This window comes from Morus notabilis, unplaced genomic scaffold (genome assembly GCF_000414095.1).
Source record: "Morus notabilis unplaced genomic scaffold, ASM41409v2 Scaffold358, whole genome shotgun sequence".
In the NCBI taxonomy this organism is placed as follows: domain Eukaryota; kingdom Viridiplantae; phylum Streptophyta; class Magnoliopsida; order Rosales; family Moraceae; genus Morus; species Morus notabilis.
This window is the reverse complement of record NW_010363902.1, coordinates 356838-381622: the sequence shown is the minus strand read 5'-3', so window position 1 is coordinate 381622 and position 24785 is coordinate 356838. Positions and strand designations below refer to the sequence as shown.

The window sequence follows — 24785 nt, the reverse complement described above, 5'->3', positions numbered from 1 at the left end:
TACATAAATAATCATAGAATTTTCATTTGATATTCATAAAATATTCATAAATATATGCACATAAAATGATGAATGAACTCTTTTATTAATTAAATAATAAATATCCTATTACATCTCATGCTTCTAGGATACTATTCCTAACAGTAGGTAGCAGGGAATGTTATTACATGAGATGGAATTCATTCCTTCTTGAGAAAGAAGTAGATAAATAATTCTCTTGAGGGTTGATTCAGTACTTGAACCAGTAGGAGCTCCGATTCATGAATGTGCTTTATGAATCACTGTCCATTAGAGAATTAATGGTACTCAAGGATAAAGATATAATTAGAGAGGTTAACAGATTTTACCTAACTCTAATAATGAATTATTTATGGAGGATAGATCTATATGTAATGACTATATCAAATGGACACTTCGCAGTTTAGAAGTAATTAATGTCTATAATTTCGAGAGTGCAATTCCAAGTTTATAGTGGAGTAACTATTGGAATTAATAGAATTAATTAATTAATTAAAGTGTTTAATTAATTATTAATTTTATTGGAGCTCGGGATTATAGGTCCATTAGTCATCGCGTCGTCCTAGTAATTCTACCAGACACAGAGGGCAGAATTTTAGAATTACGGAATTTCTAAAATTAAACACTCGAAAATAATTAATTAAGAATTAATTATTATTTAAATAATGTGATTATTTAAATTTAAATTTGAACACATCTAGATTTATCCATTTAAACTTATTTGATAAGTTGTTTAATTTAGAATTCAAATTAATTTAAGTTTGACTTAAATTGGAATTTGAATTTGAGTCAAAATTACACTACAAGAAAAAGGATAATTTTCTTTTCCTTCTCTATCTTATATTGATGCCTATATAGGGATAAAATCCCATATCTTGGCCAGCCATAATGGATAAAGGAAAAGATGAGATTTTGTTTCACAGTCAAATAGGAGATAATTAACAAGGTTTATCTTGGAGATAGAGATTGGATTCCTTCTAGAAGTTTGACTTCTACTCTATAAATAAGAGAATGATAGAAGATTGCGAGAGACATTTTTTGAAAAAAATTTTGCCCTAATTTTAGAGGGTGGCCGAAATTTCTCTATAGAGTGAAAGGAAAAATTTTTCTCTAAAAATTCCACATCGTGCATGCATTGGTGTTTGTGGAAATTCGAGTGTTTATTCTAACCCGTTTTGTCTCAGGTGTGCCCACACACACATCTTTGTAGATTCTAAGAATTTATGTGGAAGACATTGGTTTTCTAAACACAAAGCTTTCGAGCAAGGATTGTTCGAGGTCAAAGAACTCAAGTTATCATCCTAATCGGCCGCCGGGTATTATTCGTAATTGAGTTCTTAATAAATGAATTAATGAGATTAATTTATTCGTGCATAAATTAATATAATCTGTAGAGTATCTCAAAGGTTTTATAAAAATTTTTGTTATACACGATCCGCCTTCCCCACGCTTCTGCATCCGAATTCGATTCGGTAACCAACAGTGGCTTGGTTCGGTGGCTTGACTCAGCTTGGTGCGTTTCTTTCTCTCTTAATATGGCTTGTGCGGCTCGGCTGAAAGGCTTGGCTCAGGGTGGTTGAAAACATGGCTTTCATGGCTTATTTTTGTGTAGCTTTTCACACTTCTTTTTATTTGTAAATAATTAAGCAAAACTAGACAAATTCCAATTAAAAAGATTATGAATAAAAATAATAGAATTGTTTAATTAAAGCTTAAATATTTTAATATTATATAAATCAAAAGCAATATTTAGGGTGCATTTTCTGCACTAATCACACCCCCCAACGAGATTATTGCTAGTCTCTAGCAATCCAAGTGCAAGAGAAATCATGTCACAAAGAAAATCTGAGTCTCAACTGTTTCACAGCCGTGCTAAGGCTGCAAACACCATCAGATTGAACTTTTTCCCTTTCTCTCTAAAGGACAAGGCCAAAAGCTGGCTGTATTCTCTTAAGCCCAAGTCTATTGGTACGTGGGAAGAAATGACGATGACATTCTTTAACAGTATTTCCCACACCATAAGACCAACAATTTGAAATGACAGATCTTGAATTTTCTTCAGAAGGAAAATGAAACTCTCTATCAAGCTTGGGAGCATTTTAAAGATCTGTTAAATCTGTGTCCCCACCATGGATATGAAATTTGGCACCTCGTAAGCTATTTCTACGATGGACTCACAATCCGAGAGCGCCAATTTGTTGAGATGATGTGCAATGGAGATTTTCTCTAAAAGGATCCTGACGAAGCTATCGAGTACTTGAATCAGTTAGCTGAGAAAGTTGACACTTAGACTGGACCGAGTGCTACTGAGAGCACCAGTAGGTCCCGACCAGTTGGAGTTTATCAATTAAGGGAAGAGGACAGCCTCAAGGTCCAAGTTGAAGCTTTGACGAAGCAAATCGGGGCCCTCAAAAGTTAAAGATAGTTAAGGACCCCACATAGTGGCAAGGACAAAGGCACATAAGCCCTGTTTCATTTGTGGTGGAATGGGCCATCTAGCTCAGGATTGCCACACCTTAAGTGAAATGAAGGGGGTATATGAGGAGCAGTGCAATGCATTGGGCACATACACGAAGCCTTATGAACCTTTCTTAGAAACTTACAATCCTAGTTGGAAAAACCACCCAAACTTCAGTTGGAGAGATCCAAACCAACATGCACAATCATCTGGAGGGCAATGGAGATCAAAGCAACAATCTCAACCACCAAGGACATATTTTGCGCCTTACAATAACATGCAGCCGAAAGGAAATTCTCTAGAGGATACCCTAAAAGCTTTTATGGACACACAAAATAAAACGAATCAAAGGGTTCATTCGATGCTCACGCAGCTGGTGGAAGAGAACAAGGAAATAAAAAGTCAGATCACAAAGCTAACAGAAGCTTTAACAGTTTAGGAGCGCGGTAAATTTCCATCACAAGCCCAGTCCAATTTGAGAGGACAACACATGGCTCAAACTTCCAACTCGGAAGGTCAAAATATCAAGGAACTTAATGCCATCTCTACTCGAAGTGCTATGAATTTTGACACGCCATCAACAAGTACAACCACTTCGAGTAATGAAGAATCGGCTCAGGAGAAAGAAGAGCCAACAAAAATTCTGGTAAAGGTGCCTTTCCCCTAAGCTCTCCGACCTGCTGGGAAAGTGACGAAAAATCAAGTCAGATCCTAGAGCACTTGACACAATTGAAGATCAGTCTTCATTTACTACATGTGATCAAGCAAGTGCCGGCCTACGCCAAGGTTATCAAGGATCTGTGCACCATAAAGAGAAACCACCATGTCAAGAAAACTGCATTCTTGACGGAACAAGTAAGTGCGGTGATTGAGCAGAAGACACCGCCGAAGTATAAGGATCCAGGTTGTCCCACATTTCTTGCCAGATCAGGACACATAAATTCGGCCAAGTGTTACTAGACCTAGGATCGAGTGTTAACCTCATGCCTTATTTGGTCTACTGACAATTGGGTCTTGAAGAGATTAAGCCCACATCTATAGTTCTGCAACTAGCCGATAGATCCATTAAGAGACCACAGGGAATAGTGGAAGATGTTCTATTACAAATCGACAAGTTTTATTACGCCGTGGACTTTCTTGTCATGGATACACAATCCGTGGTGAATATGGAGTCATCCATTCCCATCATTCTAGGAAGACCTTTCCTTGCCACAGTAAATGAACTTATCAATTGTAGGAATGGTCTCATGAAGATATCTTTCGGGAATATGACCCTTGAGGTGAATACTTTTCATATTCAAAAGCAATCACATGATGATAACAAGTGTCACCAAACATTTATGATCGACACACTTGTCGAGGAAGAGGTTCTGCTGCAAAGCAACTCTGAAGATCTTGAAAACCTCCTCCAAAATTATGAATCTGAGAGTTCCGGTCCTTGTGAGGTGGCTAACATTTCTACCATTTTCAAAGAATCACAAGACAGAGGAACCAAGCTTGGGCCACCATGTTTTGTGGAGCTCCCAACAGAAGGAGAAAAACTAAAATCATCCACCGAGGAGGCTCCAAAAGTCCAGCTAGCCCAACTACCTGAAGGCTCAAAACATTTGTTCTTGGGAGATGAAGGCACATTCCTAGTCATCATCTCATCTAAGCTCGATGCATTGCAAGAACAACGATTGATCGACATGCTGAAAGAGCACAATTCCAGGATCAAGGTAAAAATGAAAGCAGCTCATGACAAGTAGATCCTGACGAAGAACTTCGAGCCAAATCAATGAGTCCATCCCTATGATTCCCGTTTGCATCTCCATCCCGGTAAGTTGAGGTCGCGGTGGACTGGCCCATTCGTAGTGAAACGCATTTTTCCCAATGGTGCTGTCGAGGTTGAGGACCCGACTGATGGGAGAATCTTCAAAGTAAATGGCAAGCATCTGAAGAATTACTTAGAGCGGGTGAACCAGGTTGAAGAGATCATTCTCGACGACCCCGTTTACTAGCCCTGAGTATTACTCACATCTACTGTACCATATTTTCATTTTTTGTTTTTCTTTACTTTTTTTTTTTTTACTTTTTTTATGCGTGTTTTTGGAGAATCATATCAGGAAGCTCAGGCTGTGCTCATATGTGGAATGCTCATCGTCCAGGTGTCTTCTTTCTTTATATTTCCATAATTTTTGACAATGAGGACACTGTCTGATTTTGGTTGGGGGTGGTGAGCATATTCATGCGTAAGAGTGATTTTTGTCATGTTGATATTTGGGTTAAAATTTTTGTGAAGTAATCTGAGTATGATTTCAAAATCATTGGTTTGAGTCGATTTTCGTTGTCTTAGTTACTAATAAATGACTTCCAGAGTTTCATTTTGCATGTGATAAACCTTGTGGTAAGATGGATGTTAATGCATGTCAGCTGAGAAAATTCTTGAGTTTAAGTACTTGATTTTTGGTGAGTTAAGAGTGTAGAGAAAATGACTTTTGAACCTTCATTGATCTTTTAAGCTGGTAAAATCACTGTTAGAACATCATTACATGGTTAGTGGTATGCTTGGTGCATATGCTTGAGGGATGGATTTTCAATTAGATAGGAATGATCTTATGTAATAGAGCCTAATTTCTTATCTTATCTTTCTTTTACTTTTCAAAAAATAAAAAAAACTGAGCAAGAGCAACATTTCACAGATCCTGTATTTTGGTGTTAATCACATTTGATGCTATATAGTTGTTTGTCAAAAGAACACCTTTCTACATTCACTTCATTATTGCAGGTTGTCTCTTGCCAAAAAAAAAGAAAAAGAAACAAAAAAAAGAGTAATTTATTTTCCTATGCATTTTTTTAGCTCTTTGTTCGTTTCTATAAATTTCTGTTTGGCCTGAATGAAATCCCAAAAGCTAGTTTGTGGTAAGAATGGTGGAATGTTCTAGTAGTTGATTAACTTATCTTTTGGTCAATGTTCATTTGACTGTTTGTTCTAAACTTTACCTTCCTCACACTGAGCGTTGATTGTTCCATTCCCAACTCCATGAGAGAAAACCTTTGCACTCAAATACTTCTGACACCCGTGAGTTCAATAGAGTTGAGACTTCTACTTGGTGACTTTTTCAAAGCTGCATGTGTTATGGTCAGTGGTAAGAAGGTTATGGTTTGGAGCGCACACACACGACTCTGGAGTTATGACTAAAATAATCTTAATAGTATCTTTTGACTTCTCACTAACAATTTGTTTGAAATATGCGACCACCTCTTCAAACTCCCGGATATGTACATATGGATTCTCGTTCTCTAACCCGTGAAAGGTTGGGAGAAGTGCAATCATGCCCGGCTTGAAATCTGTAGGCGGTACATTCGGTGGGAACATGATGCAAGATGGGGTGGCCATTCGTGTTGGGTGCAGGTAATCTTGCAACATCCTCTCCTGAACTTCCTCGTGTTGTGCCATTGCGAATATATTTTGAAATGCGAATTCCAACGACGAGTGTGAAGACGGAGGCGTAGAAGACGAGTCGGATAGAATTTCACTAGGGGTTTCTAGGTCTGGACGTTGAGCGAATCTCCCTAGCTCGTCTCTATACCGATGCATTCACCCAATGCGGATTTTTTCTTAATTTTTAATTTTTTTATTATTTTTTTTAATTTTTATTTTTAATCAAAACAAAAGAAAATAATTATATACTAATGTAAATTGTAACCACCGAGAGTGCTCCCAGGAAAGACTATAGCTCTTGGCTCAATGAATAGTCTCATAGATAGAGCAACGTTCTTAGGAAAGATTGGTGCGGCGAGGCCCACTTAAATACCAACTTTCCTAGACAGAACTCTCTCAGATTGTACTTTCCACGTAACCACACAATTATTCTCAAAATCAATTTTTAAATTTTATTGAATAAATTATGAAATGTAATATAATTAATAGAAACTATTCCTAAAGTCAAAAGCCTAAATCTACCAAATTATGAAATTCCTAGATTAAGAATCTAAATTAGTCAACTAATTACCACCTAATCACAATCCTAAAAATTAATAAAGACTTAAAAGGAAAAATTAAATTAGGCAACAATATAAAAGTCAACAATTAAAATATACAAATGGGGAAACAAAATAATATCTTAGTTTATAAAAAATAAAAGATTACAAGATCAAATCACAATCAATTTTAAAACTAAAAGGAAAAATAAAATTAGCAATGAAAACAAATCTTAAAAGTGTGAGATTTTTTTTAGCAACAAAACTACAGAAATAAAAAAAAAATGAAAAGGTAACAAATGTTAAAAAGGTGAACACAGAAACAAACTAGGGAAAACACAGAGGAAGAACATGAGAAAGGTAAGAAAGAAAGAAATACAGTAAACAAAAGTTTGTTTGTTTGTTTTTTATTTTTTTGAGAAACTAAAGACACGTACACGGTACAGCTAAACAAAAAACAATATATATAGGCAAAGTTTCCAGTCCGGCATTGGGATTTGTACATTTCTCTATAAAATATGTATATTTCTTCTTTAGAATGTATATATTTCTTCTTAAAATATGTACATTTCTTTTTATGGTAAAATATATAATATATACATATTTTAAGAGGAAATATACACGTTCTAAAGAAAAAATATACATGTTTTATAGAGAAATGTACAACTGCCGCTCCAGTCCGTGTACTGGACTGGAGACAATTCCTATATATATAATATAATAATAGTAAATATCAAGTCAAATTAGCAACACTTGCAGCAAAATATAAAATACTAAGGCCTCGTTCACTTCGCAGATTCGAGTTTTCAATTTGAGCTGAGATGCGACATTTTCTGAGAGCTTTTCACTATAGCAGAAAAAGTTAGATGTGACATTTTCTGAGAGCTTTTTACTGTAGAAACCTAAACTGAAAACTCGAATCGATGAAATGAACGAGGCCTAAGTGAATACACACTTAAACTTGCAGCACCTTTTTTTTGTTGAAATAAATGATAGGAAAGAGTAGAAGAAAATCATAATAATAATAATACTAATAATAATAATAATAATAAATGTATACTTACCTCTTTGGCTAAAAAATGTACTGATCAATCTTGCTAATAACACCTCCCCGGCAACAGCGCCAAAATTTGATTAACGCCCAAAAGTGATGTTCACAAGCGGTCAATTGTAGCACAGAAGGGTGGTCGTATCCACATAGAGATAACAAAATAACAAGAAAGATTAGTAAATAAGAGCGTTAGAGAAAAATAAATAACAAGTAAATTAAAGTAAAAGAAGAGTTTTTGAGATTTTTGTTGCAAATAAAATAAAAAGGAGAAAATTTGTATGAAAGAAATTCAGTAGTAAAAAGGGTAAGGGTTGAGAATCTCTAATGTTTCATTCACCAATTCAAGTTTTGATTCACAAAATAAAAGGATCAAATAAATTAAATCTCCATGTTGACTCCAAAAATATTATTATTACAAGTTATCCAAAATCGACAATATATCAATTTGACAATATTGCAGTAAACGACAATTTACCAAATAATTTGAATAACAAAACAACACGTGACAAAATTACATAAGAAAAGCGTGACTGAACTTATATAAACATTGGCACACAATATTTTGAAAAATAAATGAAAGATAGATGAGATTTAATTCATTCAGATATTGAACTTTACAGCACATGGAATCAAAAGCCCGAATTGGGTCACTCAACAAAAGTTCATCTCTAACCTCACAAAGAGAACTCTAGCCTAGCTTGCAAAACATTCTCACAAGTTCTAGAGAGAAAATATGAGAGTGATAGCAAGACGTCAGAAAAATGAATATGAAAAGCTTCTGAAAACCTTAGGCTAACCCTCTTATTTATAGTGTTCAGAGTTTGCCTATCAAATAATGAAACAAATAGTAAAAATAAAAAATTACAAAAGAAAGGGAAACAAAATAAAATTACACATAAATTAGGAGAAATTAAATATATGATTTGAGGAAGAAATCTGGTAATTTGCTCTGATTTTTGGGGAAGAATTTCGGATTCAGAACCAAAGGGGACATGTGTCAAAGCGCGGTTGGAGGAAAGGAATGGAATGCCACGTGTCACGCACAGAGTGGAAGAAGTGTGCTGGCACTGGTCAAAGCAAGGGACAGCTATCGCGCGTGGAGAAAGGATTGGGCTGGCACACTGTCACGTGAGACCCACACTTCTGAGGAGTTGGACGCGCCAGAGATAGCACGGAGAACGGACGCGCGTTCTGAGGTGCCGCATGCTGCTAAAGTGCGAGGTGCGCGATGGCAGGAAGAAACGGGCGTGAATTTTCGCACTGACTGGTGCAGTGGCTTAGCTCGGTGGCTTGACTCAGCTTGGTGCGTTTGAAAGCTAATGTGGTGGCTGATGCCCTTAGCAGGAAGACGATGGGAACTCTGGCGTCATTAGTTTTGGAAGATTGGAAAAGGACTGAAGTGGTGAGTAAGTATGATCTTCAGTTCTATGAAGATTATAACCAGGCTATGGTGTATAATCTGGGCTCTACACCAGATATTGTGCAACAGGTTAAGCAGAATCAATTGCAGGATCCACACCTCCAAGGAATCTGGATTCGAATCCAGAATAGATAGCAACTCGAGGATTGGAGAATCAGAGAGGATGGAGCCTTGTATTTCCGCAACCGCCTTGCTGTTCCTAAGGCAGATGAGGTAAAGAAGATGATTCTGTGAGAGGCTCACAAATCGAAGTTTGCTATACATCCGGGAAGTACAAAGATGCACCAGGACCTGAAAAGACAGTACTGGTGGAGAGGCATGAAAAGAGACGTTTGTGTGTACGTCTCGGAATGTGTGACTTGCCTCCGGATTAAAGCTGAGCATCAGAAGCCAGCAGGAGAGTTGCAACCTCTTCCTGTCTCTGGATGGAAATGGGAGAACATCACTATGGATTTTCTGACGGTGCTACCGAGAACTGAGCTGAAGCATGATACCATCTGGGTGGTGGTGGACAGGTTAACAAAGTTCGCACACTTCATACCGTTCCGTGTGACGTATTCTCAGAAGATTCTGTCAGAATTGTACCTGGAGCACATTGTGAGACTACACGGAGTGCCACTATCTATCACGTCCGATCGTGATACCCACTTCAATGCAAGGTATTGGAGGAGTTTTCAGGAAGCCATGGGCAATCTGAAAGAGTAATTCAGATTCTGGAGGATATGCTTCGTGCTTGTATTCTGGAATTTGGTGAAAACTGAAAGAAGTACCTGCATCTTGCTAAGTTTGCGTACAACAACAGCTATCAGGCCAGTATCGGTGTGGCACCGTTTGAGGCTCTCTATGGTCATCCTTGTAGGTCATCTATTTGTTGGTTGGAACCAAAGGATCGATTGAGTATTGGACCGGAAGTTATTCAAGAAAATAATGAGAAGATAGCCGTGATTCGGGAATGACTGTTGACAGCTCAAAGTCGTCAGAAAAGCTATGCTGATAGAAGGCGTAGGCCTTTGGAATTCCAGGAAGGCGACTTTGTTTTGCTGAGGGTTTCCCCACGCAAGGGAGTTGTTCGGTTTGGTGTGAAAGGGAAACTTGCACCAAGGTATGTGGGACCATTCCCGATCGTGCAACGAGTCGGAGTGGTGGCTTATCGGTTGGCGTTACCACCTGAATTATCTCACGTGCATGACGTGTTTCATGTCTCCATGCTTCGGAAATGTCAACCTGAGCCGAAAGCTGTAGTGCAGTGGTTTGACGTTCCGATACAGTATGATGCGTCATACGAGGAGGCACCAATTCAGATTTTTGACTGGAAGACAAAGAATCCGCGTCATCGTGAGATCCCACTAGTAAAAGTGTTATGGCAGCACCATGGAGTTGAAGAAGTGACATGGGAGCTTGAAACGATGATGCAGGAGCAGTATCCGCATCTGTTTGTCCTTTGAGGTAAGCCTTAATTTTGAGGATGAAATTGCCTAAGTAGTGCAGAGCTGTAACACCCTAAAGAATTAATTGGGATTAATTGAGATAATTAAGAATTATTAGTGTGCCTAATCTGATTTAATTAATTGAGTTTTTATTAATAAATGTTTCTGACATGTAATTTAAATAGGTCCAAGGTATTTAAATTATTCTCAGTAATTTATTTTAACCCAAAAGTGTGTATGGGCGCATTTCTAGACTGCTCTTTTAAAATATTGACACTTGTCCATTTTCTTTTCTTTTCTTTTCCTTTTTCTTTTCTTTCTTTCCTTTTTTCTTTCCTTTCCCGTACACTCACTCTCTCTCTCTCTTTCTTCACTCTTATTCCCGTGCTCTCTCTCTCTCTTCCCGGTTTTGTCCCAATCGAACTGATCTTGAACCAAGGAACGATTTCAAGAATCTTTCAACATCAAGAGAAGGATTCAAGGTAAGATTTATGGAAAACCCTCTCTTGAATCGTGGATTTGTGGATTTCAAAACTTATTTTTGGTTCAAACCGGATATTAATGATTTTTGAATAAAAACATTGGTAGAAATTGGAGATCTTGGGTTCTTTGGACTTGATTTAGTACCTAGAACCCGGATCTAGTGGTTTTCCCTTGAAATATTTCGATTTGGGACTGAGATTGTAGGTTTTCAGACTGGTTTCCATGAGATTCTCTCGCACAGCTGATTTCACCGTTCGACCTGTCTGGTCGACCGGATCACATAGTAATCGGTCGACCGGATTGCATTGGCCTGACCAGTCAACCGGAGTGCACACTACCGGTCGACCGGTAGTGATGTACTGTTCGGTCACCGGTCGACCGGTTGACACGGGGTTTGACCCTGTTTGGCCTGAAATTACTGTTTAGACCCCTGTTTTCGGGGAGAACCCAAATTAGCTTCATTTGGGACTTGAGATGAATGGATTAGCATCTTTAATCCTTATTTTGAGATTGAAAAACCTTGGAATGATAAATTGAAACATGAAAATGGATTTGGGCACACTAATTGGAAACCTTGGTATCTAATTAAGATTGGATTGCTTTAGAAATGAGAATTAATCCTAAAGTGTTATCTTGCATCAGTGATTGCAGAGGATTCAGACTGAAGGGGCTTGAGGAAGCGGAAGCTAGAAAAGGCAACGCGAGTCCCAGGTTTGATAGTGCGAGGTAGGATTTCTATCCCTTTTTCCTTGTGAGCCTGAATTTTAAAAAGAATTTTGGCCTTGGAAATGTTTTAAAGAAAGGGGTTGGTTTGCGAAAGAAAAACTCTTTGCAAACCATGGCTTGTTTAGTTTATGGAATCCATGGCTTGTCCTGTCCATGGAATCCATAGCTTGTCCAGTCATGGAACCTCATGGCTTGCCCAGTCATGGGGCCCGCGGCTTGAGTAGTTCGTGGGGTCATAATAACGATTTCAAAAAGTTAATGAATGATTTCTTAAACTAAGAGTTCTTGTGAACTGGTAAGAGAGTCTATTGCTGTAAGCCTAGATAGGATGCGGAGAGTGCATACTCAGAGGCAGAACCCGAAACTCAGTCTGGGTAGGCGAGGCACTTGGTTAGGTAAGTAATTTGTACTAATTACTTACTGAAGCCTGTAATATGGAGATTTTACATTTATTTCCTTTGCAAAAAGGGATGTGAGGTTCCGGCTGTCTGTTAGAACTGATTGTCTATTTATTCGTTTACCCATATATTTATTTATTTACTCGCACATTTTTTGTTCATTTATTTTTAAGTCATTTCAAATTATATCTTACTGGGCCTTTCGCTCACGTTTTATGTCTTAAATGTATTAAACCCCTCCCAGGAGATTCTAGGAGCGGTGCATAGTAGCTGGATATTTGCTACGGAGTAGTTGAGTTGTGCTGCTGTTGGAATCAAGTGAGGATTGTGATCATCCTCTGGAATAAAATGTAAGGAATTGAGAATTCTGTAAACTCTAGAAATATTTGGATTAACTAGACTGTGGTTGGGTCTGCTGTAATTGATTATTTACATGTTCATGTATGTACAATGCCATATATCCTGTGGGTGGAGCCCTGTGTGTTGTCAGAGGCTCGGGATTTAGAAATTTATATTATATTTTAAATGCAGTTTAATGGGGCTCGTTTGGGAATCTGCTTTATTAACCCCTAAACTCAGTACGGATTCTGAGATCCTCACTCTTATTCCTTGTATTTTAGAGACATGATGAAGTAGGTAGCCAGAAATGTTATTCTACAAGATGGAATCCATTCCTTCTTGAGAAAGAAGTAGAAAAATAATTTTGTTGAGGGTTGATTCGGTACTTGGACCAGTGGGAGCTCCAATTCATGAATTTGTTTGATGAATCATTGTCCATTAGAGAATCAGTGATACTCAAGGATAAAGATGTAATTAAGAGGCTAATGGATTTCACCTAGCTCTAATTATGAATAATTTATGGAGGATTGATCTATATGCAATGACTATATCAAATGGACACTTCACAATTTAGAAGTAATTTATGTCTATAATTACGATAGTGCAATTCCAAGTTTATAGTAGAGTAACTATTGAAATTAATAGAATTAATTAATTAATTAAAGAGTTTAATTAATTATTAATTTTATTGAAGCTCAGAATTATAGGTCTATGAGTCACCGCGTCGTCCTTGTAATTCTACAAGACACTAAGGGCAAAATGAGAATTTTAAAATTATGGAATTGTAAAATAAAACGCTCAAGGATAATTAATTGAGAATTAATTATAAATTAAATAATGTGATTATTTAAGTTTAAAGTTGAAGTTTGAAACACATATGTGAAGCTGTTCACATAAAGTTGAAGTTTGAAACACATATGTGAAGCTGTTCACATAGTGTGAACGCACATCACAGGGTGAATTCTTTTGGGATTCAAATTGTTTGCTCTCCATAGTTATCCAATTAACTTATTTGATAAGTTATCCGATTTGAAATTCAAATTGATTTAAGTTTACCTTAAATTAGAATTTGAATTTAAGTTAAAAATTAGACTGCATGATAAAATTTTTCCCTACTCCTTATTTACAAAATTGCGCCTACCACAGGGAGGAAATCCCTTAGTGGTGGCCTTTCATATTGGATAAGGGAGAATGAATTTTGTTTCAAAATCAAATTTGAAGTGGGAGATAATTAATAAGTTTTATCTCAGAGATAAAGATAAGACTCCTTTTGGAGTCTGACTACTACTCTATAAAATAAGAGATTGTAGAAAATTATGAGACACAATTTTTTGCTCACTCCTAGCTGTGGTAGCCAAATTTTATAGAGTGAGGAAGAGGGAAATTTTCTCCAAATATTCCACGTCATGCATGTGTCAGTGGTCGTGGAAACCTCGAGTGTTTATTCGCTAATCTCATTTTATTTCAGGTGTGCCCATACACACGTTCTTTGTAGATTTAAGGAATTGATGAGGAAGATTCAGGTTTTCTAAACTAGCATTGGAGTGAGGAACGTTCAAGGTCAAAGAACACAAGTTATCCTCCTAATCAGTTGCTAGGTATAATTCCTAATCCGGTTCTTGCTAAATAAATTAATATAATCTATAGAGTATCTCAAAGATTTTATAAAAAATTTTATTATACACAATCCGCTACTCACACGCTTCCATATTCGAAATCGTTTCGGAAATCAACAATTGGTACCAGAGCAGTTGATAAACTATTTTAATTTGTGCTTCGATTATGCGATAATCAATATTATATTAAATATGTGATATTTAATTTGTATGTATGTGATGGGTTGGTACATGTATTTATTTATGGATGTTTATATTGATTCATGTTGATGAATGTATAGATGATGGATTTAGTTGTTAATTATATGGCTCCATGGATCGGTTAAATTCGTTCAATAAATTATTTGTAATTTTATTAGGGTATTAGAATTATTAGAATTCTAGGATTTGGGTAGATTAGGGTAAGGAATCACAAGTACAAGAAGCTCGAAAAAATTTAGAAGTGATGCCCCGACCACGGCCCAGCCGCGCCCCCCTGACGGCCTAGCTCCGCATTGTCCACGGCCCAGCTACGCCCTGCCCGCTCCCCCAGTGAGCCTCGAGCGCCCTGGCGGGCCCATCGCGCGCCCCAAGCGGGCCCCGCATGGCCAGTAAGGTGAATAGGGCCTTCGCAGGCCTGAAAGGTTTTTGAAACCGTGGAATACATGCTGACGTATCCAAAAGCGTTCCGGACCCCGAAGAAGGTGAAATCTGACCCAAAGATGAAGAACGAAGCCAATGAACAAAGAATTCAAAAATCGAAGATCCGTTGATGTAACAGAAAAAAATAATTATTGTAATTATTTATTTATTCAATTTGGTTGTAGTAATTACTCGTTCAATATAGTTTTAACTTAATTTTTTTATGGGACCCGGTCAAATTCGTCTCAATAACGAGTTGCATATTTTATACTTATATTTACTAGATGATTGTATATTATATGTCCATGCATATAACATGTCATATAGATATAGTGTGCCTACTCATATGTTTTATGACATGCCATGCATACACGTGCGTTATTTTATATAATTTTAAAGAGTTTTGAAAAATAAAATAAAATAAGAACCATGCGCTAAAATTGATTTAATATGATTAAATCGATTTAAGTTGTAACATTGATTTGCAAGATTATGTTATGTGTGAAATTGAATTTAAGAGTTAAATTTTAGAATTTCACATATCCTATAAATAAATTTAAGAGTTGGCATGACAAGCAGAAGCTTTAACTATCACGACCACAAAGATGAGACTATGATTATTGAAATTTAATTAAACAAAATTAGCTTAATTAAACTGGATTGTTTAACGAAAACCATGAAAATGAATACATAAATATCAAGATATATTACTTCGGAGGCTTTCTTTTACAAATAATATTAAAACAGTCCATAATTTTAAACTTTGCACATCTCAGGGACAATGCCGACTAATACGGATCAATACAAGTATACAATACAACTTTATAATTTAAAAACTGTAAATTCTAGTCAAAAAAAGCCATCTCATATCTCGAGCCTTCAATCCGTTGATGTCAGCTTACCACGTTGCTAGTCAAGCTACTAACTCTGGAGAGGAGAAAAACATTTGAAACAAGGGTGAACCAAATGCCCAGTAGGAGAGTAAAAGTGGAATACAATGAAAAGCAAGTTTAGAAACAATAGTTTCAGTATTTTAAATCCTCAATTCATAACCTTGGCACCTGCGAGGGGTAAACTCAAAACTGAAAATCTCAGCAGGTGTAAAGATCTTTTGAATAAAACGGATACTCAAGTATTTTAAAACCCCTTTTAAAATACTAAAACTTTCTCAAATTTATTTCCTTTTGTACAAGGAATCTGATCCTTCAGGTAATCAACAAGTACCAAGTACTTGTAATTCCATTTAAATTCTAAAGCATCCTAGAACATGAAGTTCATAGGAGAAGACTAGAAATCAAACACCGGTAATGGAATGCTCTCTAATAGTGCCGGACATAAAGTCTAACATCTGTGCTAAGCCAATGTAACACCCCGCGCGGGTTTCGGGACCTGCCCCCAAGGATACGATCTCTATATCCCGATCTCTCAGCCATCAAGCACACTAAGTATCTAATTGCTCGTTAGGTCAGTGTTCAAGAGCTAATCGCTCAACAGACAGTGCCAAGAGCTCTACATGTTTATACACCATGCTCGAATTTATTTATAATTAGAGACATATTCTCTTTTATGAAATTCCACTTCCGTAAACTATGATTCGCGAATATCAAGTTTTTCGAAAGGTTTTTCATATATATAATTGCTATATATATAAATATACATAAACTTTTCAAAATCCTTTTTAAAGTCTCATCACTGGTGAAACTGACCTTTTCACCGAGAAGTGAAAATCCATGAAGTATGTCCAAAGGGGAAGAGAAATGTAATCTCATGCTCAAACAAGATCAAAACTCAAGAAATGAACATGCTAGGTTCAATAATCTGTAAAATATCCATGAATGCATAAAATGACAATGCAAAAGTGTCGCACTCCAATAAGATCCATTAAATCTCCTTGAGATATCATAGTTATCAAGTGTTGGTTTTATCCTCTTTTAATACTTTTCATCGTATTCCCTTTAGAACCAAATACTAATGTTAAACAACCACAAATGCTCCAAACTACCAATCATTCAGTCATAAATCAGTTTCTAACTCGAATCCATATACTTCATAAATCCAGTAAATTGGCAGATTTGTCAACCTTGACGGGAATATACACGAATTATCATCTAAGTCTTCAAAAATTCCAAAACAAACTCCACAAGAAAGTAGACACATAGATATTTCCAACGAGCTATCATATGCCCAAATCTGAGCTCCCTAATTGCCTCAAAAATAGTTTTCAAGAAATCGTAATTCTATTCTTTCCTAGTATTGACAGCTTTTGGGGAATTCCTACATGAAACATGTAATGCGCACAACTTAGGTTACAAAACTCCAAATGACGTGATTCCAACTCCCACATATCACTAATAGCATGTTCTAAATGGTAGTAATAGTGGTTTAGGTGCAGCAATCCTATTTCAAAAAGTAGCGGCCTCAGTGCTTTGTTTTATCAATTTCTAGAAAAGACAGCTTTAGCGACTGTTACGGAAATAATAATAAAATATTCTATACAGCCCCAAAAATTACAAAATTAGCGCCTAATCGAAGTAGACATCTAGGGATTTCCAAAGAGCTATCACAAGATTAGTTTTTGGCCTCTTAATGTCTCCAAAAACACATTATACCAGATCAAAACGTGGCTGTTTTTCTGCAGAATTTTCAGAAATCATGGTTAACTTTAAAAATGCATAACTTGAGCTATAGTTGTCCGTTTGAGGTGACTCTTGCTGCTATACGAATCTTAGGATGTTTATTTCCAAATATGTAAATCATTTATTGAAATTCATCACGGACCTTTTCCAGCAAGTACATTTAACAGTATTTCCATTATGTTAAAAAAAATCACAACTTAAACTACAAAACTCCTTTTGGGGGGATTCAAGTCTCCAATTAAAGCTTGAAATGTCTATTCCTCAAATGATCCTCAATCACTTAAACATAGACTAACATGTCCCAATAATGTCGATAAAGTCACTTCAATTTGACAATCAAAAATCAAAACTCATAGAGTTTGAACTACCTAAGTACCATAGGTTTTTACTACTTGGTAAATTATCAAAGACCTGGCAAACTTGTGGTTTCTAATCAAGTTCAACAATAAATACATCTTTCCTTAACTCTATAATACATTCTATTTCCACGAATCCTTCTCCCAACAAAACCTTACATTCAAAACTCAAAAAAATGTAAATTAACAAAACATGCAAAAGCTAAATCATCAAGAAAATTAAATTCTAGAACCCTAAGCTTTAAAGATTTCAAAAATCAACCAAGCCAAGGAAATTTTCATGACAACAAGATGTATTCATCAATTTCTTTTCAAAAATCACAATTTAAACATAAATAGAAAGGAGAAATTTAGATTTAAACCAAATAGGAGAAAAAAAGTGGAAAATCCTACCTCAAAAATAGAAGCTCCTTCCTCAAAATTTCCTTAGGGCTTTGCATCTCGACGTCGTCCTCAATGTTTTAAAGTGGGTGGTGTCGACCACCACCACCGGAAGTGATGGCTCACAGTGTGGGCGGCGGCAGAGCGCCAGTGAGCTACCTCAATATGGATGTCATCCCATTCTCCTCTTTGCTGTGAACTCATAGAAATAAGAATCACTCAATTCCGATTAAGAACGAGTGAGTTATGGAGTTTTGGAATTGAAAAAAAAATTTTGGAAAGATGAGAGAGCGAACGAGAATAAGAGGGAATGGGAGAAAATATTGGGGAAGGAAAAGAAAAAGGAGAAAAGAAAGAAAAAGGAGAAGAAAAAGGAGAAAAGAAAGAAAAAGGAAAAGAAAAGGGAAAAAGAGAAATGATGAGAGGGAGATCGGCGCCTAGTCTAACTAAAATCTGAAGTGGCCAATCATTTATATTCTGAAAAAATTAGCTACTGACATTTTAAAATTATTCCGGAGAAATAATAACATCAATTCCAAAACAATCCTTTTTAAAGGAGAAAAATCCTTTACATGATAATTATAACTGGAAATCATTTATTAATCTCAGATTAATTAACACTAGTCACCTGATTAGATTAATTTAACTCAATTAATTTAACTGGGTGTTACATTAACGATGATGAGAGGGAGATCGGCGGAATGTGGCCCCAGTGGGAGTTAAAGTCATGGTAGATCAAAATTAAGAGTAAGAAGAAGTACATGAGATGTCACAACTGTGGCAATAAGGGGCACCTCAAGAGGGAGTGTAAGGTTAAGAAGAGTTAAGAGAGGAATTCTCAGGGGAATGTGGCAAGTACCTCAGATGATAGTGATTGTAGCGCCCTCAAGAATTAAACATGTTTAATTATGTTAATTGTGTATATTAGTGTGCCTAAAACTAATTTTTTATAATTAATCTTGTGATTAAAGATTAAGTTTTTGAGTTATTTTAAGGACTTATAAATTACTTTTAGTTTTTCAATTTTCACCCCAAAATTTTTTGAAAATACAATTAATTTTAATGTATTTTCTTTTAATTTTCTTTTCTTTTTCCTTTTTTCTTTCTTTTTCCTTTTCTTTTCTTTCTTTTCTTTTTCTTTTCCCTTCCCTTCCTTCCCATGGCTGCCCAGACCACACTCCCTCTGTCTTTCTTTCTTTCTTTTTCTTCTTTCTTCTCCATGGAAACTCCTTCTCTCTCTTTCTTCCTTCACCACCGCCACCACTCCCTCCCTCTCTCCGGCCATCTCTCTCTCTTTGGGTCTCTCTCTCCCTTACTTTCTCTCTCTCTTGGAGTTCCCTGCCGAAACAGGGAAGAAAGAAAAAAAATGAAAATGGGAGAAATAGAGGGAAACAAGGCTCCATCAACTAATTTGAGGCAAAACCCCTTGAAACCCACTCTTTGATTTGAATTTTAAACTTGAGAAAGTTTGATTTTGGTTAGATTTGAATAATTTTGAGTTAGGGTTTGGATTTGAACAATTGTTGTTAGAATTGAATGAAATTTGGGGGTTTTCAGTTATTGGACTTGTTGAATTGATTGGAAACTGATTTTGATCATTTCTGGAGAATTTATTTTGAAATTGAACTTGAATTGCAGGTTTGGCATTTTTCCTATTTATGCCGGCATGTTGTCGAAATTTCTTTAAAAAGTTGTTTTTAAGCTGAAATTAAATAGGAAACCCAACCCATGAATTGGATTTCAATATTTAAAGAACCCCCAAATTGATTATAAAATCGTTTGTGAAACTTAGATTTGAGTCAATGCACACTAATAGGAAACAATTAAACATGATTGAGCTTAATTCGTTTTAGGAATGAGAAATACTTCCTAAGATATTGCTTTTGTGGCAAAGCTAGTGGAGAAGGTCAAGTGTTCAAGCTTTAAGGAAAGCGGAGGCTAGGAGAACGAAAGGCTAGCCCATGTTTGATATCTGAGAGGTAGGATATTCTTGTCCATATCCTTATTTTAAATGGTTTTGGCCAATGAAAATATTTTAGAACAAAACATGTTTCAAGAAAATGATTTTAAAAGAGTAGCATGAATAATGCTATCGAGTTTGCAATAATTTTTGGAAATGATATTTTTAAAAGTATCATTTCTTAAAATGAAATATTTCAAGAAATGATAAGACGCAATGTGGCCTCAGAGATCGGGATATGGGAATTGTATCCTTGGGGGCAGAACCCTAAACCCATACGGATCCACTTCTTGCTCAGTGGTGTTATGGCTTTGCGCATTTTCATTATACAGACCTTTACCACTTCTTGCTCAGCGGTGTTATGGCTCTGCGCATTTTCATTATACATACCATTTACCACTTCTTGCTCAGTGGTGTTATGGCTCTGCACATTTTTATTAGACACACATTTTACCACTTCTTGCTCAATGGTGTTATGCTCTGCATATTTTCATTATACATATATTTTACCACTACTATGTGAGTATTTCCTTTTTTTTAAAAGGAATGATCGGTTCTGGGTGTATGTCTTCAGACCGTGAGTACCTTTATTTACAATGTTTTATAAAATTGAATGATTAGTTCCTGGTGTATGTCTTTGGTTAGTTCCGGGTGTATGTCTTTGGACCGTTAGTACTTTTATTTATAATGTTTTATAAAATTATATCCTACTGGGCCTTCCTCTCACTTTTATTATGTTTTCAATGTTTTAAACCCCTCCTCCAGAGTTAGTGGTTTAGATTTACAGCGTGACAAGTGGATGTCAATGGATTGAAGGCTCGAGATTCAAAGCGGTACGTTTGTTTCAGATTTATAGTTTTAATTCTGAGATGTACTGTATTTCTGTATATAAACTGTATTGGTCGACATTGTCCCAGAGTTGTACTATTTTCCTTGGACTTTATGGACTATTTTAAATATTATTTGTGAAAGAAAGTCTCCGGAGCAAACTATATTGATATTTATGTATTTATTTTTGTGACTTTGTTGAACAGTCCAGTTTAATTAAGTTAAATTTTAAATTAAACCACAATAATCATGGCCCTATCCTTAGGGTCGTGGCAGTGATGTCTTATATAACGAGGCAATAATAATGCTGAAGGTAGATAAAAGCTCACTGATGTGTGGATACTGGATTCAAGAGCATCATGGCACATGGGAAATGATCATTCCTTAGAGATTGTTGGTATTGGCACTATTAACATAAGATGTACGATGATATTGTTTGAACTATACAAAAGATACAACACGTGAAGGGCCTCAAGAAGAATCTATTGTCTTTGGGATAATTAGATGATGTTGGTTGCAAGACCCACATTGAGAATGAGATCATGAAAATTGTTAAAAGCGCTTGTGGTGATGAAGGCGAAAAAAGTTGCTACAAATTTGTACATGCTTTTGGGAGAAACACACCAAGAAGGAGAGTCATATGTTGCATCGACAAGAGGCTTAACGATTCTCTCTAAACAGAAACTACTCCCTTGGCTCAGCTCGGTAAAATTACTGTTTTTTAGCATTGTGTTACAAGTAAGCATCATAGGTTAAGGTTTAGCACATCAAAAGCTAAGAGCAAAGGCATCTTAGAATTGATCCACTCTGATTGTCGGCAAGCACTGATATCATCCCTCGGAAGGGCGAGATACTTTGTATCTTTTATTGATGATTACTTCAGGCAATGTTGGGTGTATCTAATCAAAAGGAAAGCGGATGTTTTTGAAGTCTTCAAAGTTTTCAAAGCGTGGGTGGAACTTGAATTTGAAAAAAAGATCAAGTGTCTAAAGACTGACAATGGAGGAGAATATACAAGCAATGAGTTTGATGCTTTCTGTCAACAAGAAGGCTTCAAGAGGTAGTTCGCGGTGGCGTACGTACCTCAGTAAAATAGAGTGGCAAAGCAGATGAAAAGAACATTATTGGATAAAACAAGAGCAATATTGAAGACTGCAGGTCTAGCCAAGTCATTTTGGGAAGAAGCAGTCAAAACCTCCTATTACGTGATCAATCGGTCTCCGTCAACTGTGATTGATTTGAAAATAACAATAGAGATGTGGACTGGTAAGGTAGCTAATTACTCTCAGTTACATACATTTGGAAGTCCTGTGTACATCATGTACAATGACCAAGAAAGATCGAAGTTGGATCCAAAATTGAAAAAGTGTATCTTCTTAGGGTATGCTGATGGTGTTAAGGGGTATCGCTTTTGGGATCTCACTACCTACAAGATTGTCATCAGTAGAGATGTCATATTTGCATAGGATAAACTGTAAGAAAAGGGAGACAATAGTGCTTCAGAGGAGAAGTCAAAGACTACTACGGTTCAGGTGGAAGATAAACCAGATGAAGATCTAGTTTCTTCTGAAGCAACACCAGAGCACGTAGGTCAAGAACTAGTTAAGTCTGAGACTTTCAAAGTTCACCGATTAACTCGTGAGAGAAGACCACCAGTTTGGCATTCAGATTATGTTACTGATAACAATGTTGCATATTATCTTTTAACAGAAGAAGAGCCATCAACTTTCCAAGAAGCAATCAAAAGCCCAGATGTAATCTTGTGGATGGTAGCAATGCAGGAAGAAATCGAAGCCTTACACAAAAACAAGACGTAGGATCTTGTTTCGCTCCCATGAAGAAGGAAGGCCATCGAAAACAAATGTGACTACAAGATCAAGCGCGATGGTAATGACCAAGTGGAGTGATTTTGTGCAAGTGGTGAAAAGAAATGCTTAGAAAGAAGGTATTGACTTTAATGAAATATTTTCACCTGTACTTTGACTCACAACAGTTTGTGTAGTTCTGGCGATGTGTGCTATGTTTGATCTACATCTAGTGCAGCTAGATGTGAAAATTATTTTTCTTAATGGAGATCTTGAAGTAGATATTAATATGCTCCAACTAGAAGATTTTGCAGAAGCAGAAAAGGAGAACTTAGTTTGTAGGTTGAACAAATCTCTATACAGCCTCAAACAGGAACCGGGGTGTTGGTATAAGAGATTTGATTCCTATATCATGAGCCTTGGATACAACAGACTCAGTGTAGACCCTTAGACGTATTTCAAGAGGTTTGGAGATGGAAATTTCATCATTTTGCTATTGTACGTGGATGACACGTCGATCGCAACCCCCAACAAAGACCGAGTCCAAGAATTGAAAGCACAGTTGGCTAGGAAATTTGATATGAAGGACTTGGGACCAACAAACAAGATTCTAGGGATGTAAATTCACCGAGAAAGAAAAATAGGAAGACTTGGCTTTCTCAGATGAATTACTTGAGGAAGGTTTTGCAACATTTCAACATGCAAGATTGTAAGCCAATCTCTACCCCTCCTCCTGTTAATTTCAAGTTATCCTCTAAGATGCGTCCTAGCAATGAAGCAGAGAGGAAGGAGATGTCTCGAGTATAATATGCATTAGCAACGGGTAGCTTAATGTTCGCTATGATTTGTACAAGACCAAACATTACACAAGTAGTGGGAGTTGGAAGCATGTACTATTATGGAGCATTGGAGTACTGTTAAGAGGATCCTGAGATACATTAAGGGTACCTCAGATGTTGCATATGTTATGGAGGATCGGAGTTTACTGTCAAGGGCTATGGGGATTCAGATTTTGCAGGTGATCCAGATAAAAGAAAATCTACTACAAGCTATGTGTTCACACTTGCTGGAGGAGCTGGAAGCTGGGTTTCGAAACTGAAGTCAATTGTAGCGTTATCTACAATAGAAGCAGAATACATGGTGGTTACACAAGCTTTCAAGGAAATAATTTGAATTAAAAGGTTATTGAAAGAGCTTGGGTACAAATAAGAGAATATTCTTTTATTTTGTTACAGCCTGAGCGCCTTGCACATTGCAAGGATTCTAGCCTTTCATTCCAGGACGAAGCACATAAGAGTTCAATTTCACTTTGTTCGTGAAGTAGTGGTAGAAGCAAGTGTGGATATACAAAAGATTCACAAAAAAGAGAACCTAGCAGATGTGTTGACTAAGCCTTCAAATACTGACAAGTTCAAATGGTGTAGATTCTCGTGTGGCCTAGTAGAAACGTAAGCATCATGGCAGTGACAAAATAAAAAATTATGGTGTGGAGACATGATTAATTCTCAATCAAATCCCCAAGTGCGAGTGTAAGCGTTGCCTAATAAGCCAAAGGCAGGCACAACTTTTGAAGAAAAAAGGAAGAAAAAAAAGAAGAGAGATAGAAAGGGGAAGTCAACACCAAATTCAGTGCTTACATTTGAAGAAAGAGCTAGTTATTTACAACTGGCTCATAACGATTTTCTCAGGGGGAGCTCAGCTATAAATAGGTCATCCATTTCTTAGTTTTGCATATGATTCTCACCTTAAGAGAGAATTCCTATAGTGAGAGAGAAATTTAGTTTCTCTAGTTTTTTCTTCTTTTGTGAGGTGTTCCTGCAAGTTATATGAGAGAGTGGTTTTTATTGTTTTCTCCGTGTAATTTAAAGAGAATGTTGTAATTCTTAATTTTTATAGTGAAATCCTCCTACACTTGTCCTGTGATTTTTATCCCTTCTCTTTTAAGGATTTTTCACATAAAATACTTTGTGTTTATATTATATTTAATTTTACTCATTTCTTATTTTACCATCAGATTTGTCAACAATGACAGACATGACAGTTGATTACCTGTATAGTGGTCATGATATTGGAGTGTACAATCTGGAAAGGAAAGTTGTTAAGGCTTGTTATGAATTTGATGATGATAAGGTTTTTCCTCCGCCGTTTTGGATTATTCCTAAGCCTCGGTGATTAGAGCACATGTATCAAATTCATAGGGCCTGTTTGTTACCGTTTTTGTTTTCATTTTTCACGTTTTTCGAAGCAAAAAATTAAAAACGGAACCCAAAAACGCGTTTGGCCAAGTTTGTGTCAGAAA

General features: G+C 36.5%; 1 protein-coding gene and 1 non-coding gene across 2 annotated transcripts; one reads left to right on the top strand and one right to left on the bottom strand.

The window, feature by feature from the left end:
* Positions 1-2047: 2047 nt before the first annotated feature.
* On the bottom strand, positions 2048-2154 carry LOC112092899. The gene has a single exon (XR_002902808.1). It is a non-coding gene; the product is annotated as a small nucleolar RNA R71 (small nucleolar RNA).
* An 812-nt stretch (positions 2155-2966) lies between these two features.
* On the top strand, positions 2967-4224 carry LOC112092897. The gene is made up of 3 exons (XM_024170152.1): positions 2967-3122; positions 3242-3380; positions 3497-4224. Exons 1-3 carry the CDS (start codon positions 2967-2969, stop codon positions 4222-4224), a joined length of 1023 nt encoding a protein of 340 aa, XP_024025920.1.
* The last annotated feature ends 20561 nt before the right edge of the window (positions 4225-24785 follow it).

What these genes read in the sequence shown, in the direction of transcription:
- LOC112092897 (XM_024170152.1), top strand. Translation starts at nt 2,967, where the DNA reads ATGGCTCAAACTTCCAACTCGGAAGGTCAAAATATCAAGGAACTTAAT. An exon ending in AAGAGCCAACAAAAATTCTG is followed by an intron (nt 3,123 to 3,241) that starts GTAAAGGTGCCT and finishes CATGTGATCAAG; the next exon opens with CAAGTGCCGGCCTACGCCAA. An exon ending in GCCGAAGTATAAGGATCCAG is followed by an intron (nt 3,381 to 3,496) that starts GTTGTCCCACAT and finishes TGGGTCTTGAAG; the next exon opens with AGATTAAGCCCACATCTATA.